This window comes from Mus caroli, chromosome 1, assembly GCF_900094665.2.
Source record: "Mus caroli chromosome 1, CAROLI_EIJ_v1.1, whole genome shotgun sequence".
Classification (NCBI taxonomy): Eukaryota; Metazoa; Chordata; class Mammalia; order Rodentia; family Muridae; genus Mus; species Mus caroli.
In genome coordinates this window covers 19925725-19945564 of record NC_034570.1, presented here as the reverse complement: position 1 = coordinate 19945564, position 19840 = coordinate 19925725, and the positions used below count along the sequence as shown (strand labels likewise).

At 38.9% G+C, this 19840-nt stretch overlaps 1 protein-coding gene across 4 annotated transcripts in view; it reads left to right on the top strand.

The window, feature by feature from the left end:
• Col19a1 (collagen type XIX alpha 1 chain) overlaps positions 1-19840 on the top strand; it is a 313337-nt gene that overhangs the window by 99299 nt on the left and 194198 nt on the right. For 3 of the 4 annotated variants that reach the window (XM_021163060.2, XM_029483550.1, XM_029483544.1), the window contains exon 12: positions 17629-17682. The exons of the other annotated variant lie outside the window; for it this stretch is intronic. In XM_021163060.2, coding sequence (XP_021018719.1) covers positions 17629-17682 — 54 coding nt within the window. The remainder of the gene's footprint in view (positions 1-17628; positions 17683-19840) is intronic. 4 annotated transcript variants of the gene reach the window in all.

The window sequence follows — 19840 nt, the reverse complement described above, 5'->3', positions numbered from 1 at the left end:
CCCTGGCATTCCCCTGTACTGGGGCATATAAAGTTTGCAAGTCCAATGGGCCTCTCTTTCCAGTGATGGCCGACTAGGCCATCTTTTGATTCATATGCAGCTAGAGACACGAGCTCTGGGGTACTTTCTGACGTGGCAAGACTTACAAAGGAGCTTACATCACAAGAACTGACAAGAAATGGCTGATGCCAAGCGTGAGGCGATATGATCTGTGGTCTAGAACTATGTGGCCCAAGGATGACTTCATCACTGTTACAATAGGAAAGAAGGCTGAGGGGCTGCTCTAATGTCTCATGTAGACCCATTTGTGAGTGACCTGGTCAGAAAAACTAAGACTACTTACAAGTGAATGGTAAGAGTAGAAGCAGGAGTCACAATTGTAAGATTCAAACAAAGTTCTTAAAGAATAGTTGAGCGGAAGCTGTAATAGTGTGGATCCTGGAACTAAGTTCCATTTATTATTTATGAACATTTTCAAACGTTCAGCTTACGTTGCTTTGTTCAGAAAATTGTAGGAATTCCTTTATTTCAACAGCTCACTAAAAAATAAATCTCCCTCGAGAGTCTTTGAAAGTTTGGATCATTTAAAAGGCATATTATTAATTTTACTGCATTAATAACCATTATGATCTAGTAGTGAGGATAATATTTATCATGGGACATCTTAAAATGCATATTATCATAAAATGCATAATAAGGACTTTCCACCTATATAAATTGAAGTTAATAGATTGTAAGAGCTCAAATGGGCCCAGTAGGGTCTTCTGAAAACCTGGTTTAGGACCTTGTTAAACCTGCATTCCTTTCATGTCATATTTTAGAGATTTTGTTCTACCTATATTCAAACTTGAATATGTTTGTTTTGTTTAGTTGTCCAAAGATAAAAATAGAAAAATATTTTTTCCAGTACATTAGTCTACAAAAGAGAAAAAGAGTTTTTTTATGGTTAATTTTATTGGTTTTAGTTTTAAATAACACACATAGAAAAATGTCTATTAAAATTAATAGTTGCTGTACAAAACATTCTATGACATATTGCCATGCACTGAGAAAATCCCTTTTTTTTTTTGCATGTCACAGTGTGAGAAAGTATGTGTTTCTGTTTAAGCTGTAGTTATTGTTAATTACCAATGAATATACTTTAATGAGAAGCACCAGATATAAATTATACTCAGCGACTTTCATAATATGGCTTGCAGATTGCCTACATTGAAACCTCCTGGTCCACTAGATCAGTAGCAGCTATATGCCTTAGAAATTTAAGCAGTACCTTCGGAGATCTCTTCACAACAACAAAAGATTGAAGAGCAGTGGTTACCTTTATCTATAGTTATATATACACATGCAAGGCAGGGAATACCTGGGGTTATGTCTATAATGAACACTGCCTCTTCCCCTTCCAATAGACTATATGCTTCTACTCACTTCACAGTGTATGTAACACATCTATAAACGTTACCCTAGGCGAAAGTATCACACCAGGCCTAGTATTAGTTTTCTGCAGCCAAGGAGCCATACCCACTTTGGCATGCATGAGAAGTCACCCAACTTTGTGACTCACTGCAAATTTGGACACAATTATCTTCTACATATTTTCTTCTAAGATTCAGGATCTTTGGCAAACTCCATTTTGACGGATCAAATTAAAACATAACACCAATGCCCACTCAAGTCCTGTGGACTTACAGTGACTATCTGAATCATCATGCTATGCCTACATAAACACACAAACAAAAACACAAGAAGTCTAAACCCTGCCCTGTCCTTTCATTCTGCAATATTCCTCAAAAATGGAATTAAACTGTCAAATTATATGATGTTGTAACTCCCTAAGTATTTTTTTATTCTTTCTCATGATAGAACTGCATGCAATATCTCCAACCCAATTCAATAAAATTTGTACTTTTCTGTGGCCAAGACACAAGACTTCACTAGGGTTCTGTCTTCTCTTGAAAAGCTTAAACTCTGAATCTTGAACTAAACTGGAGCCATGACTCCTGTCACCCCCACAACTCAGGTAATATAGCCAGAACATAAAGTAGAATTTTATGTATGACTTATCAAGATAAGATCTGTTTCCACTGTAATGTTGTTGTTGCAGACTGGCCTTTCTCTAATAGATCCCAGCAGAAAATTAGTAGACTAAACTGTCCTTACAGAGACAAAATGAAGGCTAATCTGGACCATTTGAGAGTGTTCTTCTTTTGTGAAAATGCCTGACATTTCTTAGACATCTCTACAAACACAAGGAGTTTACTGAGTACTGTGTTATACGATCAAAGGAAATAAAGAAGAAATAGATACCAGCATGTGTGCATGAGAACATACCACCGCTTAGAAGAAACAACCACCATCTTTTTCTCCCATGGATGTTGTTTTTGTGTGTTGGTTCTCTGTGTCAACTTGGCACATGCTAGATTCATCAAAGAGAAAGGAGCCTCAGTTGAGGAAATATCTCCATGAGATCCAGCTGTAAGGCCTTTTCTCAATTAGCGATCAATGAGGGAGGGCCCCATCCATTGCGAGTGGTCTCATCCAGGGCTGGTTGTTCTGGGTTCTATAACAAAGCAGGCTGAGCAAACCATAAGAATCAGGCCAGTAAGCAGCACCCCTCCATGGCCTCAGCATCAACTCTGCCTCCAGGCTCCTGCCCTGCTTGAGTTCCTCTCCTGATTTCCTCCAAGAATGAACAGTGCTAGGGAAATATAAGCCAAATCAACCATTTCCTCCCCAACTTGTCTTTTGGCCATAGTGCTGTTTTTGTTTGTTTGTTTTATTTTGTTTTTATTTTGTTATTATTATTATTGAAAACAGATTCTTTTCTTATACAATACATCCAGACCACAGGTCCCCTCCCTCCACTCCTCCTGCCACAACCCCTCTCCCCCAGATCTCCCCATCCCTTCCCCTTCAGAAGAGCTCAGACCTCCAGGAAACAGCAACCAAATGTGACAAAACAAGACACAATAAGACAAGACAAAAGCCCTCACATTCTTTGCCCTGTTTTCCTTCTTTTGAGAACTTTCTGTTCAAGTCTCCAGCCCATACTTTGAGTGGATCGTTCCTTTTTTTGGTTCTTTTTAAATTTTGGTTCTTTATATATGCTGGATACTAATCCCCTGTCAGACATGCATGCCTCATTTTATCTTCTGAGTGTGGCTAGTCAGTTTCCCCACCACCCTATGTTGAAGATGCTTCTTAATTTCCAGTGTATGTTTTTGGTGTCTTCATCAAATATTAGGTGGCTGTCTTAGTCAGGGTTTCTATTCCTGCACAACCATCATGACCAAGAAGCAAGTTGGGGAGGAAAGGGTTTTTCAGCTTACACTTCTATACAGCTATTCATCACCAAGGAAGTCAGGACTGGAACTCAAGCAGGCCAGGAAGCAGGAGCTGATGCACAAGCCATGGAGGGATGTTTCTTACAGGCTTGCCTCCCCTGGCTTGCTCAGCCTGCTCTCTTATGGAACCCAAGACTACCAGCCCAGAGATGGCACCACCCACAAAGGGCCTTTCCCCCTTGATCACTAATTGAGAAAATGCCTTACAGTTGGATCTCACAGAGGCATTTCTCCAACTGACGCTCCTTTCTCTGTGATAACTCCAGCTGTGTCAAGTTGACACAAAACTAGCCAGTACAGTGGTTGAGTTAAGTGTACTCATTTTGAGTCATCAGTTTTGTCCCATTGGTCTACATGTCTAGTTTTATGTATATGTGTGCCATATTGTTTTTATTACAGTGGCCCTAGAACAGTGGTTCTCAGCCTATAGGTGGCAATCTCTTTGGGAGCTGAGTGATCCTTTCACAGGGGTCACTGAAGACCATTGGAAACACAGATATTTATATTAGGATTCATAACAATAGCAAAATTACAGCTATGAGTAGCAATAAAAGCACATTTATGGTTGGGGGATAACTAACCTGAGGAACTGTATTAAAGGGTCTCAACTTTAGGAAGATTGAGATCTACTGCTCTATAATATCACTTAAGTTATGGAATGGCAATTCTTCTAGCAGGGTTGATTTTTGTTCAGGATAGTTTGGCTATCTGTGGTCTTTTGTTGTTCCATATGAGTTTTAGGATCATTTTCATGTTTGTGTGAAAAATGAGAAGGGGATTATTATTGGGATTGCATTGAATCTGTGAAGAGCTATGGTAGAATGGTCTTTTTCACAATGTTATTCTACCAATTTGTGAGCATGGAATGTCTTTCCATTTTCTAATGTCTTTCTTATCTCTCTCGTTTTAGAGATACTTTACTTTCTTCGTTAGGTTCTTTCCTAGATATTTTTATTTTCTTTGAGGCTATTGCCAATGGGAGTTCTCCATGATCTCCATCTCTATATGATTGTCCTTGGTGTATAAACTAGCTAAATTGATTCTGTATTCTGGCACATCACTGAATTTGCTTAACATATCTAGAAGTTCTCAGGAAAACTCTTTGGGATCTCTTACATACCAATATCATGCATCTTCAAATAGGAACAGTTCATCTTCTTTCCCCATCTGAATCACTTTAATGTCCTACTCTTTGCTTATTGCTCCAGCTAGTGCTTTAAGCACAGTTTTGAAGTGGAGTAGGGACACTTGACATCCCTGACTTGTTCTTGACTTCAATGGGATTGTCTGTTTCAAGCTTTTTTTATTTTTGATAAGGTTGGCTGTGATTTTTTATATATATAGCTTTTATTGCATTCTCTCTAGCCCTACATTCTGCAGGACTTAAAATGAAGGTGTGTCTAGGTTTTTTTCAAGGTCTATTGAGATCACCATGTTTATTTTTTCTTAAGTGCATTCATGTCATTACATGTGTTGACTTGCTTGTGTTGAACTAGCCCTGCATTTTGAAAATAAAGCTAACTAGGTCACAGTGTATAATTTTTTTGATGTATATATGTAGTCTGTTTGTAAGAATTTTATTGAGTGTTTTTGAGTCTACATTCATCAGAGATATTGGTTTATGGGTTTGTGTGTGTGTGTGTGTGTGTGTTTATTTACCTGTTTGAATATCAAAGGGGATTGGGAGTACTCCTTCGGTTTCTTTTCCTTTGTTTTTATTTCTCTCTTGTTCTTTCTTTCTTTCTTTCTTTCTTTCTTTCTTTCTTTCTTTCTTTCTTTTGGATTAGTTTAAGGATTGGCTGTAGATATCCTTTGAAAATCAGGTAATTCTGCTGTGAATTCATCCAGTACTGAACTTTTATTTTTAAACCTAGAATGATTTTTATTATTATCTCAATCTTATTTGTTATGGTGTATTTAGGATATCACTTCTGCTTGGTTTCATTTTAGTGGTTTCGCTGAATCATTTATTTCTTTTAGATTTCCTTGCTTAATAGAGTAAAGGGTTGACAGTATTCTTCTCTAATATTCTGAATTTATTTGGTGTCTCTTGTTTTGTTTCCCTGTTCATTTTTTATTCTGTCAAATTGACTCTGCTTTGTCTTTGGTTGTGTGTGCATGTGTGCCTGCTTGCACATGTATTTGTGTATATTTTATTGATTTTTTGCTCAAATTTTTTTATCACTTCTTGACATTGACTGTGACTATATTTGGTTTGTTCTTCTTTTTTCAAATTTTTGAGTTGTGCCATTAAAATCTGTACTTTTTTTTTCTGTGGGCAGTTTAAATCCTCCTTATAGCAAGCCATCCAGTGTGCCTCAGTGGTTTTATTATGTCATGTCTTCATTTTAATTTTGGTCCAGAAATTTGCTTTCTTTATTGATTTCTTCTTTAACACATTCTTCACTAAGTAACAAGTTGTTTTTATCTCCATGAATTTGTATATTTACAACAGATTTGGTTTTTGCTGATTTAAATTTTATTACCTTGTGATCAGATAGGATACATGGAGCTGTTTCAGTCTTTGTGAATTTGTAAAGATTTGCTTTGTGTCCCAGGATGTGGTCTATTTTAGAAAAGCTTTCAGGTACTGGTGAGTAGAGTCCATGTTCTTTGCTGTTTGTGTAGAGTATTCTGTAGAATCTGTTAAGTCTCTCTGAAATATGATATCATTTAATCCTATTTATCCACCTATTTCTTGTCTGGATCACCCATCTGAGAAAGTGAGGTATGGAATCACCTACTATTAATAGATTAGTTGATGCTGATCTGTACCTTTAGTTCCAGCAGTAGATATTTTGCTTAATGAAATTGGGCACACCTGAGTTCCGTGTATATAAATTTAGTAAAGTTATGTCTTCTTGGTTAACTGTTCCCAGGGTTAGAATGAAGTGTCTGTGTTTATCTCTTCTGATTAGTTTTAGTCTGAAATCTATTTTGTCAGATACCAGGATAACGATGTCTACTTGCTTCCTGGTTCCATCTGATTGGAGTTCTTACACCTATCCTTTCACTATGAGGCAGTTCCAATCTTTAAAGTTAAGATGTATTTCTTGAAAAAAAAAAACCCTACATAAATGGATTGTGTTTTTTAATTCATTCAATCAGCCTGTGTCTTTTGGTTGGAGGACTGAAGCCACTGATATTCAAAGTAATTACTGAAAAATGTGTGTTAGTTCCAGTCGCCATGTTGTTGAATTTTGATGCTAGTGTGTTCTCAGTGGAATTTTGTGCTTTAATAATTACGAATTCATATTTTCCCCACAGTTTCCCAACTATGCTCATACCTTCTTCATCCTGATATATTGCTTCCTTTGTTTCCTTTAGGGTTGGTTTGGTGGATATAAATTCTGTAAGGTTGTTTATATCGTGGAAACTTTCTCCTTCAATTATAGCATATAGTTTTGTGTGGTATATTAGTCTAGGCTGTGTGTCATGGTCTTTTAGGATGTGGAATCCATTGCTTTGAGGCTCTTTTAGCTTTCAAAGTATCCATTGAAAAATCTGTTATTCTGATGTGTTTTCTTTTATATATGACTTATGTTTTTTCTCTTGTAACTCTCACTACACATTCTTTGTTATGTATACTTAGAGTTTTAACTACAGCAATGCCATGGGGATTTCTTTTTCCGGTCTTGTCTACTGACGTTCTGTGCATTTCATGTGTCTGTATAGGTGTTTCTTTCTTTGGTTTGGGGAAACTTTTCTACTGTTGTATTGATGAAGATCTGGTCTATTCCATTGACTTCGGATTCCCCCCTCCCCTTCTGTGCCTGTAATTCAAAGGTTTAGTGTTCTATGTTTCCTTGATTTTCCTTTCCCATAGAGGTGGGTTTTTTCCCCCAAATTTCTGGCTGCTTTGGTCTAGATCCTCTACTTTAGGTAGAGTTCTGGTGTTCTGTCTTGCTTAATTAGCTCTGCTTCTTAGGTTCTCCTTTGAGTTTTTTAGCAGAGTTATTGGTCTTTTCCACTCCATCTTCAGTGTGTGTGTGTGTGTGTGTGTGTGTGTGCAGGGGAAGTGTACATGTCTGTGGAGATGTGATTACATGCGGAGCCTAGAGGACACATTTAGGTGTCCTCCTCAAGTCCTCTCCACCTTATGTTTTTGAGATCAGGTCACTCGCTGAAGCTGGAGTTCACTCGTTGGGCTAGGCTGACTGACCAGTGGGCCCTGCAATCTGCCAATCTATGCCTCACCAACTCTTAGACCATGCACCTCACCTAGGGCTTTGATATTAGTCTTTTTAAATATGAGGGGGTCTGAACTTGGATCCTCTGCTTGTATAAATGAAGCATCTCTCAAGCCACCTTGAAGTTCTTTTTCTGGGTGTAAAAGTCATTTATCACCAATATCTTGATCCATTCATTCTGTTAGGGCAGCATAATTGGTGATATTTGAACTTTATTATTCCCTCTATTTTATTAAGTTTAATATTTCTGTAAGAAGAAACTTTCTTGAATCAATTCCCCGATTACCACCAGTTAGAAAGTTTTGTTAAATATTTTCCACTTTATACACTTTTCAAAACTGAGAGTTCACATCTATAAATAGTTGCCCATTATATTTTATTGTTTGGGTTTTGGTATAATAGATCTGTTGTAATTCATTGAACTTGTCCTCACTGATAATAAAATTGTCCCCAGTTTGGTTAGTAAAAGAAATTTCACCTAGTCCCTGAGTCTCATCATCATGGGCCATTCATCTCTGTGAGCTGCAGCTCTTAGGATGACAGATCATTTAGGTTTTGATGTCCTGCAGGGGCTAACTCAGCTTTTGTCTGCAACATAAACGCTCCCTGAACAGGACCTACTCTCAGTACATTTCCTTACTCTTGAATTCGTGTGGCTTTTAATATTGAGGTTTCCCTTGCAAAGTGCCACAGAGTACTCTTCCCCAAACAGCAGTGTTGAACTCTTCTATCTGCAGTGCTTAGTACAAGGCTTTGAATAAAATTGGGATGCTATCAATTTGTTTGATTATTTAACACTTCACAACTTAAGTGGGCTTATCATTGTAGAAATGTTTTCAAAATTCAGTAGAGGTACCCCTGCTTGTTTATTATAGCGATTACAATCTGATTTAGTTGAAAATGCTTTCCATTCTCAACTGTACAGTTGAGTGTGTTTCTTCAGTCAAGGTCCAGTGACTAGAATTAAGCCACACAATTTATAATAGCAATAAGATACACTCTTTAAAACATTGTATTTAGAAGCCAATTAGAAAGTGTAAACGTAGACGAACAGATGAACGAGTCAGAGGTAGCATAGGAAAAGTAGGCACCTTTTCCTACATGGTTGAATAATTAGCTATTAAAGTATCGTCTTACTCTTGGTATGTCAAGAGTACATTTTTCTACGATTAAGGACACCACCTCGTTTTCCTATGTGGCTTTTCTAGACGACCTGAGCAAGTGTGTGTTCATCTGGGGATGGAACAGATCATAGAACAAGGAAATGATTCCGTACAAATCTAGCTTGGAGAACCAATGGATTTTGGGGCGTTCCTTATAGGACCATGGGGAACTCAAAGACAGAAAGCCTACACCAGCGTGGGAGAAGACACGAGAAAACTTCCCAGTGAAGGGTCTTCAATCTTCAGCTGTTGTTCAAATAAGCTTAGGGAGCAGCTTTGAACCCCTGTAGCTATCTGGGCTTCCTGAGCCTTATACATTTTGTTAGATTTTTGAGTCTGAATGAACTTTCCTCCTCATTCCTGAAGGAATGTTTCAATCCAGAGGAAAGAATTACACAGATCATAGCAAGGTTTTCAATATCATGAATTTATAGTAATGGATGCTTCTATTTTGATAAAAAAATTTTATGGGCAGTTCATAAACACCTTTTCCGGGAGGTTAGCTCAAAATAATAGCTAGGTAATACCCCTAGCTCAAGTTTACAGATAAAGAAACTACAGCTCAGGAAAAAAAAAGTCATAATTTTTTTCTATCATAAAATTCTTTATGCTCAGCATCTTGTTAATTCTAAGAGAGTGGCAATTCATTTTAGAGATGTATTTTAGAAACTTTCATTCCCAAAACAGAAAATTGAAAAAAAAATCTGTAATGCACTCATCCTAGTAAGACAAGAAATGAGTTAGGGACAGAGAGGAGAGCAATGCCTCCTGGACCCAGTTGAAATTGGCCCACGATGATTATGTAGAATTCCCTGGATCTGTCATTCTGTCCGGACACCAGGCAGCAGCTGCAGAAGACCAAATTGCTTCTCTCAAATGTGTATTGAGTTTCATTTCCTTTCCGCATCAGCAAAATAAAATGAAATGGGGAATTTTGGAAATGGTCTGAAATATTATTGCTGACATCGCTGTAATTTGGCAACGGTCAGACCATTACACAGATGATTTAGCAGTTTGGGGAATTTACTCTGCATGTGGCACCAGGCCTGAGTCAGCCTGACACTGTCATTTCAAACTCCACCGTTTTCCTCGGGATTCTCTGTGATCTTCATCAAAGAGTTGTTTGTGGGAGACCTACTCTGTGTGTCTGTCCTTCTGTACATCTGAGAGCTGAGTCAGTCCAGATTGGAAGCTTTGTAGAATGGGCCTTTAATGTTTCATTTGATGTCTTGTTTTTGCCCATCATCTATCTCCTCCCGTAGACATCCCTTTGGACCTGGCTTTCCCCCAAAGCACCACTCTCTTGTTCTATTCCACTAGCTAGGATTTATGGCTATGCTGTCTCCACCTATAAAAACCAGTCACCCCTCCTCCACTCCCTCTCTGTCTCTCTGTTTTTCTATTTCTGTTGTCTTGCTCTCTCATTTTTAGAGGACTTGCTTCTTACTATTTGCCATTTATCACCTAGAAACTGCAGTTGTAAGTGATTGGAAGGGGTAGGCTGTAATGTGGAGTTTCCTAATGTCCTGCGCTATCATGTTTCCCATGGTGCACTGGTTAACTGCAGCCTGTCACCATGAGGAGTTATGGGAACAATTCTGAAAATGCCTCTTTTGTCTCTATTCCAAACATTCGGGTTTCAGGAGCCTGGAAATTCTGAGACTGTTTTAGTGAGCATGAATGACCATCGCCTAGATGTATCGTTCCCAAAGGCTGATTCTAAGAGAGTCTTGAATTTTGCAGTGCTCGTATAAATGTCCACTGGGCAGTTTTCCTCCTGCAGAAATTAGCAGAGTTAACTGCTAGCTATGACTCTGGAAACAATAATAGGCTCTAGGTTAAACTGTTTCTTAAATGAGAAACTGTCTACTGTTTGAGTCAGCAAATTATCACAGATCTTTCTAGATCTATCGCTGTTGCCACTTGTTGTTGCTGGCTGGCTGGCTTTCAACTCAAGTTTGTAAATCAGGCTAGGCTCACAGAGGTATGCCTGCCTCTGCCTTTCAAGCGCTAGGATGAAAGGCCTGGACCACCATTCCAGTCTGTTTTGAATGCCAGTGACTAGAGATAATTTTTTGCTAGATATGCATTTTTTGTGTTTCAAGTAATAGACCTTACATTTTGTCTTAGAAATATTTTTGAAGAACCCCACTGAACATGTCTCTTGAAAGTTTTATTCTTTGATTATAGAATAGGAGACATCTCAAGAAGTAGGACTGCAGGAAGGCTGTTGGTGAGCTGCCTCTCAGTGAGGGCACCTGGGCAAATGCTGCCGAGGTCGCCTCAGGAAAGCAGAAGATGGAGGTGTGGAACTGTCCCTCTGTCAAAGATGTCATGCTAATGGACTAACTCTCCTCACCATTGATACTCAGAGCATCAATTCCTCTTACCCCTCTATTCTGTCTTGTCAGGATCAAATTAATTTATTGGCTTCAGAACAATTCCAGAGAAAGGAAACCAAGGAAAGCGGCAAGGATAGAGTTAGAAAAGGACATTGGCAGCACACACAACTTTTTAAGAGCTGCCCATCAGCTGCAGCCAAAAATCAATGAAAGCCCTAGGCCTGTGGGCAACGGGAATTTACATCCAATGAGTTTGTACTTTTACTGAACAAGTAATTTGCAATGGTGAAAGTTATTTGCACATGGAAGTTACTTAGAGTCTCTGACCTATACCAGGAAGTAGGGGTGAAAATACTAACCACTTGTGGTTTCTGAGGAACTGAATGCCGTGCTTGTGGAGCTGGAGAAATGGATCAATGGTTAAGGACATATGTGTATTTACTTTTCTATCGTGAAAGCACCATGGCCAAGATAACTTACAAAGAAAGCAATTAGGGCTTTAGCCCAATTAGGGCTTATATTTCAGAGAGTTAGAGTCCATGACCACACAGCAAAGGCATGGTGGCAGGAACAGCTGAGAGCTCACATCCCTATCCCCTCAGGTAGGAGTCAGTGAGAGGCACACTGGGAGGAGTCTTTTGAAATCTCCCCTCCCCCTCAGTGATACACCTCCTCCATCAAGGTCCCACCTGCTAATCTTCCCAAACCATTCCACCAACTGGGGTCCAAGCATTTGATCCATGAGCTATTCTCGTTCCAACTGCAATAGAGCATATTTTTGCAGAGGGCCAAAGTTTTGTTCCCAGCCCCTGTGTTGGGTGATTCACAGCTACCTATAACTCCTGCCCTGTGAGGACTGACATCTCAGGCCTCTCTGCAGGCACCTGCTCTCATATGCACAGACACATAAAAAAATAATCTGTCTTGTGTAAAGCACAGATCCTGGTAGGGGAAATATATGCTGTTATGTTACTGATGATATATATATAGAAATGTACAGCACTAATGTTAATAGCTCACCGTCTTACATACATTTCAGGGTTAATTAATACACTGTAGAAAGGACTTTGCTACTCAACTACATGATCTAACATTAACATTAGTTTTATGAAAGAACAGACAGTAGGGAACTCATCGGTGAGACTTAACTCCCACATGTCCTCATAATTTGATTAGAATTGACTAGAATTCTTTTGCTTAGAATTGATTTTGGGTTCCCGTCGGTCTAACTTTCCGGGTTTATATTTTTAAAGAAAATTTCAGACACTCTATGCCTTTTAAAAAATATTTCATCGTTTAAAACCGAGTCAAATACGAACAAACAACCTCTGCTCCTCCTGCTTGCTAACTTCCTCTGATGTCAAAGTGAGTAGAGCGCTTCTTCAATTCAAGAGGAAACTTAGAATGCTAGGGTTTTGTTCCTGCTCACTTCCCTCCAGTGGAGAGAAAGAGGCAGCTGTTGCTTACTATTTTCAACTTTCTTTTGTTTGAGAGGTACTAAATATGCAACACATGAATGTATGGTTTTTTTTTCTTGTCTGGATTTAAAACCCACCACTTCATTTTTTGCAAACAATGATAGAATTTAAAACAGAGAAGCCATCGAGATCATCTGCTTCCAGTGTAGGACCTGACCAGTTGATTCCACTTAAAACAAGCTCGTCATCTAACATCTATGCACTTCTTTGGTGTTTTTCCCCTAAATACTTAGCCTGACTGCTAGTTAGTATATACTTCTTTTCCTAATGAACAGTGAAAATTCTCCCTGTTAATTATTTTAATCAATCTGCCACCAAATAATATTTTTAAATGTATTCTCAATTTAGATTATATTAACCTTATTAGTTTGTTAATAGTTTATCAAACACACTACTCTTATGGATAGCTTGTTCCATGCCTGGGGATACACTCTCTGCTCAGAGCCCTGGCTACATTCAGCTACCCATTCTTTTCATCCTATAACACTTACAAGTATTATTTGATCAACTCAGAATTAAGTGCCAGAATGCACATTTCATCCCAATCCCTTGTTTGCATTCTTTTATTACAACATAGTTTTGGTCACTGAAATGTTTCATGTCATGAGTCTATTACATAGATATACCATATATGCAATAAATTTATCAATGGCTTTCTTCATTGGAAGCAGTGTTACCCTCTAGGGGATATTTAGAAATGTCTGTAGACATTCTTACTTGCTGTTATCGAGGAGACATGGCTGGCTTCTGGCCTACAGTGAAAAGAGGCCCGGGATGATGCTAAACACCTAGCAGTGTAGGGGACACCCCACAGTGGAGGGCTGACGAGAGTTCTGAGGTTAGACGACCCAAATGACAAATAGATATGTATGTCGGTAAAGAGTGAATGGACCTTTACTGTGTACCATGAAGACTCCGCCAGTTGCACACCCTTCAGTAAAAACACTGACCAGCCTATTTGTCTTTTTTTAAAAAAATATTTGTTTATACATTTAGTGTATGGGGAGATGAGTGTGTGTGTACACACACACATGCACATGCACACACACACATGAGCACATGTACATGTGAGCATGTGTTTGTCCATGAAGACCAAAGCAATCATATCCCCTAAGAGCTGGTGTTACAGGCAGCCATGAGGTGTCCAATGTCTCGGTGCTGGGCATGAAACACAGAATTCTGGAAGAGCAGCCAGCTCTCTGGACCACCAAGCTGTTGCTCCAGCCCCTGCGTGCCTTCTGGGACCCACACTGTGAACATTTTAAGTAACTTTGCCTCTTTCTTTGAAGAGATCCAGATGCGCTGCATTTTGGCTTCATAATGATTTTATGTTTTGAAACAAATACATTTAATATGTTTAGAATGCTGGCTTTAAATCAGGGTGACTGAGTTGAATTAGGGACCTTGAGCATACGGCTTAATATCTCTTGCCTTTGGTTTACTCCTATGTAGAATGTTGTTACTTATAGTAGATTATTCTTTTTTTTTTTTTAATTAACTCAAGATCACTTTGAAGTGGTGTGCTGCTTCTCTGGCTTTCTGTTAAAACGCACCCTCTTACCCTACAGGATTTGCTTCAACAGACTATCAGCTCTGTTCACGGCAGCATCACAGTCACCACCTCAGCATCAGCAGCATTACTACCACCATCTTCACCATCACCATCCTCTCCATCACCATCCTCACCCTCACCATCACCACCCTCATCATCATTACAGCATCACAAACGCTTATCTCTCTTTGCCCTTCTTTCAGCCAGTGCCAACTTTTCTCATGTCCTGTAAGAATGTACGATTTTAACTCTATTTTGAGGTGCTCAAAGCTGAACCCCAGACTTCACACAACTTACTCTAGGCTTATGATGTGCAGTAGAACTGAACCACTGGCCCCAGAGTTATTCCAAACTTGAGATTGTGTTTGTGGTCAAATACATTTTAAATATTGATGATGGTACCTGTGAAATTCTATTTGTCTTCCTATGCCAAACATTCCACTCCACTTTTATAAATAACTGTTATCCACCTTATAGGCAACACTTTTTCATAAATAGATAAATATTTTCTTCTCTGTCAATTGGATTGTTTTTTAGAATTTATTTGTATGTATGTGGGTCTTTTGCTGAATGTATGCCTGGGTAATATACACATGGGCCTGGTCCCTTTGGAAGCCAGAAGAGAATGTCAGATGCCCTGGGACTAGAATTACAGACAGATTTGAGTTCCCATGTGCATACAAGGAAATGAAGCTGAGTCCTTGGAAGAGCAGTCAGGGTTCTTAACTGACAACGTCATCTCTTCAGCCCCATTAATAGGACTCTTGTCATTAGAATCTGCAGATTTTTAAGGTCCTTTTGCACACTCCATAGGCTAGCACAGCCTATGGTGCTAGACACACAACTCCTAAGCTTTCTGTCATGGGTAGTATCCTCTGTCTACATCATCACTGTCCGGGTGAATGTTCTGTCATGACAGACAGTGCATGGAGCTCAGTGAAATGACATCCCTTGAAATGTGTCTAGGACAATTGGAAGATGATTCTTTAAATTAGGTTCCTTCATGGCTTGTTTTGTTTTGTTTTGCTTTGCTTTGCTTTGCTTTGTTTTGAATTTGGAGCATGGAGGTAGAGAAGGCCTGCATACTGTTGCATACAAGGGGGAATCAGAGGACAGCTCAGGAGATCAATTCTCTCCCTCCGCTATGTGGAATGAAGTTATTGATCTCAGGTCCCACACCATAGTGGCAAGTGCCCTTACCTACTGAGCCATCTCATTGGATAGAGAATCAATTTTTAACTTTTAAAAAAGAGATTAATGCACTGAGACTCTGGAGTAACTATTCACCCGATATTTTAAGCTTAAAGTCCTCACTGCATTTCTAGTCTCTACATGCTATGAAATTGGAATTTGTTCATTTTATTTTAACTGTGTGTTATTTATACTTCATTTTATTAGATGCCAATAATCTTAGATCACTAGAACTACACATATGTATTTCTGTTTATAGAGTCTTTCTCTCTTTAAAATGTTCTAATTTCTTAAAATTGGGTGGTTAATTTAATATTTTTAAAGATTTATTTATTTTAGGTATATGAGTACCAGAAGAGGGCATCAATTCCAGTACAGATGGTTGTGAGCCACCATGTGGTTGCTGGGAATTGAACTAGAACCTCTGGAAGAGCAGTGAGTGTTCTTAACTGCTGAGCCATCTCTCCAGTCCCCATTAATTTAATATTTTTGCAAGAGAGAGAACAATGCTCATCAAAAAATTGCAAAGATATAAGTGAAAAAAATCACCTTAGTGATGCAAAGCAGATAGAGTACAGTCTGTTCATACCTTACACATACACAACATATACTACATACACATTATATACACACATACTCACACACAAACATACTCTATTTACACACTCTCTACACTCAACACACATTCTATACACCACATACTCTATACAAAATACTGAAGTATGACCTGAGGAGAAACACTAATAGCCACAAAAATGCATCAATTATCATTTTAATCATTTTATTTTGTTTCCCCCCCACACACTATTATTCCCAAGACCTGTTGAAGGCTGATGTGCAGATAATTACTAAATGAATAAACAGATTAGCATTTTTAAAAGAAATTCAATTGTGCTAGGTTTGCATGATATACTAATAAATATATCCATCTTTCAGACAGAAATTGAGCAAAAAATATGTCACTATTGTTATGTATCATCTACCATGATATTAATGTTCATCTTAAACAATTGTGACTTAATAAGAACATATGCCCTCTGCCAGAAGGCCATTATTAAGGGGTAGAGCCTATAATGTATCGCTACCATCTATGCCAGGGTTTTGACTGGCTTGGTCTCATGATGGTAACTGTCTTAGTCAGGGTTTCTATTCCTGCACAAACATCATGACCAAGAAGCAAGTTGGGGAGGAAAGGGTTTATTTGGCTTACACTTCCATACTGCTGTTCATCACCAAGGAAGTCAGGACTGGAACTCAAACAGGTCAGGAAGCAAGAGCTGATGCAGAGGCAATAGAGGGGTTTTCTTTACTGGCTTGCTTCCCCTGGCTTGCTCAGCCTGCTCTCTTATAGAACCAAGACTACCAGCCCAGAGATGGTCCCACCCACAAAGGGCCTTTCCCCCTTGATCACTAATTGAGAAAATGCCTTACAGTTGGATCTCATGGAGGCATTTCCTCAACTGAAGCTACTTTCTCTGTGATAACTTCAGCTGTGTCAAGTTGACACGAAACTAGCCAGTACAGTAACTATAGGTGCTATGCGTTAGTGAATGTGGTAACTATGTCTTGTCCAGCAGACACCCTACAGACTCCTCTGCCTCCTTCCCTTTCTACCTCCTTCCCCACAAAGTTCCCTAAGCTTTGGTAAGGGGAGTTGAAATAAAGATGTCTCAATTGGAATAAGAACCTAATCCCTTTTTTTAAAAAGAGTGCATACTGGTTGAGATATATACACTGCATTTTTAAATTTGTTCTTCAGATTCTACTGTTTAGATACCAGTAATTTTATAGTATAAAATAAGCATAACATGACTTTTGTAGCTACACCATAGTCTATTTATCTATGTATAATAATTTATTGGATCGGGTAGCTGCACCACAGTCCATTTATCATTGTGTGATAATTTATTGGATTGGGTCCTTATTCCTGGGCATGTGGAACGTTTCTCGTAAATACCTCTGTGTTTTCTATAAGGTGCCTTAAGCTTTTCATCTGGTTATTTCCTTAGGATACATTCTTAAAGTAAACTCACAAGGCCAGGTGGAAGGAACTGATTTAAGAGCCTTGATATATATTGCCAAATTGCCCTCCAGAAAGTTCTTTCTTGCTTATAGAAGAAAAGAAATAATCCATCTTCTAAGTCTACTCTAATCATTTTTATGTAGTATTCCTTTGAACCTTTGAACTTCTCTGGTTTTAGGGCTCAGAATTGCTTATTTTTTAATACATGTTTTTTTTTCCTCCCAGAGGATTAGCAAACTAATCACTGTGTTTCATATATAGCCAAACGACATAGCTTTCTTGATTTTTCTTAGAAAAGGTTTTGAAATACAACATTATTTTTTTATTGTTTAAATTATTTCTTTCCAGGGTGAACCAGGAGCCAAAGGAGACTCTGGTCTGGATGGCCTCAATGGACAAGATGTAAGCCTAATTCTCCTTTAAATGATGTTCTGTTTAGATTTTTACCACTGAAATATTCTTTCTAACGCAATTAAAGCTGGCTGTCCTTGGCAGAGCCAGCCACAGTCAAACAAATGGAGGGGTGGAGGCAGATTTTTACACAGTTATTTTACAGCCGTGTTTTCGTTTCATTACTGGGCTCTCAAGGCTTCATTTGTCTCATGAATGTCTTTTCTTCCTCTTTATTTCTTGATGACTTTTTAAAAAGCCTTACTTTTCACTATCAATTTCTTCCTGCATATGTTCAGTAGTGACCTGTGGTCCCAGCTGGCAGTCACGGTTCATGTCACCCATGTCTCCCTCTAGAGAAAGGCTGTGTCTGTAGGATTGCATTTATGTGGAGAGGAGAAGGGAGAAAAGGAAGGCTATGTTCTAGGCTCATACACTCTTACAGAAAGCAATGACCTTTTGACCACCCTATACAAGTGTAGACTGCTTCAAGCTTAAGCATGCTACAGCCTTTAACATGTCTGAATCCAATTCAAATCCTGCCCTTTCACTAGAGAGCTATTGCCCCTCCTTACAGAGTGCTACCACAGATCTTAGGCTGAAATTTGAACAATAGGCTAATTTTCCATTTTATTTATTTATTTATTTTTTTGGAATGTACCTATTCAAATCAGCAGTCACTACTTTCTATTGAAACATAGATTGACCTGGGAGCTCACAGTAACAACCTGTACCCTCCATTTATATTTTCATTTATATATACACTGCTTATATGGCTTAAAGGGACACATTACCTACTTTATGAATCAAGTCTATCAAAGGAAACACTACCTACAGCTCTCTCTGTCTAGTTGCATAATTCAGGAAGCCTTTGAAATCCTTAACATGGCTAGAGGTATTCTGAAATTCATCTTGTGTGCAGTAGACCTTCACAGCAGGAAAGAAGGCTGAAAGCCAATCTTTGTGGACTGTGGAGGAAGTAAGAGACTTTGTAAGAGACTTGCTTCCAAAAGAGAAATCTCCCAGGAGTCACCCCCGGCACAAGCTTCGTCGTGCCACTTTTGGCTTTAGCTCCTTGTGTAGCTTCCAAGAATATCCATTCACGTTGTTACTGTGACACCAAATATCCGTTCACATTTTACTGTGACACCAGTCCTACTTGCTCTTCACCTTCGCAATGAATTCCCTAGACTGTGGTGACACTAGAACCAGTGGCTTCCCACCAAGGAGTCTGTACATACTCTCATCGCCTTCTCTTGCTACATCGGGATGCTGATCAATTTGTTTAAATGCAGCATCTAACCTACTTTGATATCACTGCACAATGGTACTCCATTCAATGGTAAGAGTTCGGGAGCAAAGGCCCATATTTTACCCTACCTGTGTCATTCATTGAACAAGGCCAGACCTATGGAGAGTGCACCTATGGGGAGACAAGAATTCCTCCTGAATGGGATGGTCCTGCAGGACTCAAGCACAACTCCAGTAAGAAAGGTTCTATTCCTTTCATCCTGTAATTTCTTGAGACTAAGGAGTATGCCACCAAGCAAGAACCAGCCCACTAATTTGCTCAGCAAGTCACCTGCCATAATGCTTTGATCTAGCAGAAGACTGAGTTTCAGATTTCTAGTGAAAGTAGCTGCTGAAAAAGAATGTGTTCATGGCCATCTTCCCAGCTAATAGGACTAAAGAAGAAAGCAAGCTCTCATTACTTGCTCCTACTTCTTGGTCATGGCTTCTGAATATCTCGGGGAAAATCAAGAAAGGAAAACACCATCTACATGTCAACTAGGGAAATAGTAAAACCACCCTTTAATTCTGAATGGCTGATGGAAAAGTCTCATTTTCCCACTACATCATGCCCCACACCACTGCCTGTTCTACAGGGTGAAACACCTGACTGCAAACCAAAGCATTTCAGCACTTGTGACAATTCATGCTGACCTTGTAATTACAGGCATACCTTTTAGGGAATATATTGTATGTTAATGGTGATTTTAAATCTCACTAAAGCTGAGTCACTATAGGGATTTTAGCTTCCAGAACATTCAGTTAGAATGCAAGTGAGCAAATTCAATATACTAAGCTTACCACCTTCTAAGCTACTTTCTACATTACAGTGACTTGTAATGATTTAATATTTCCACTAGATGAATTCAAAAAGGCCTGT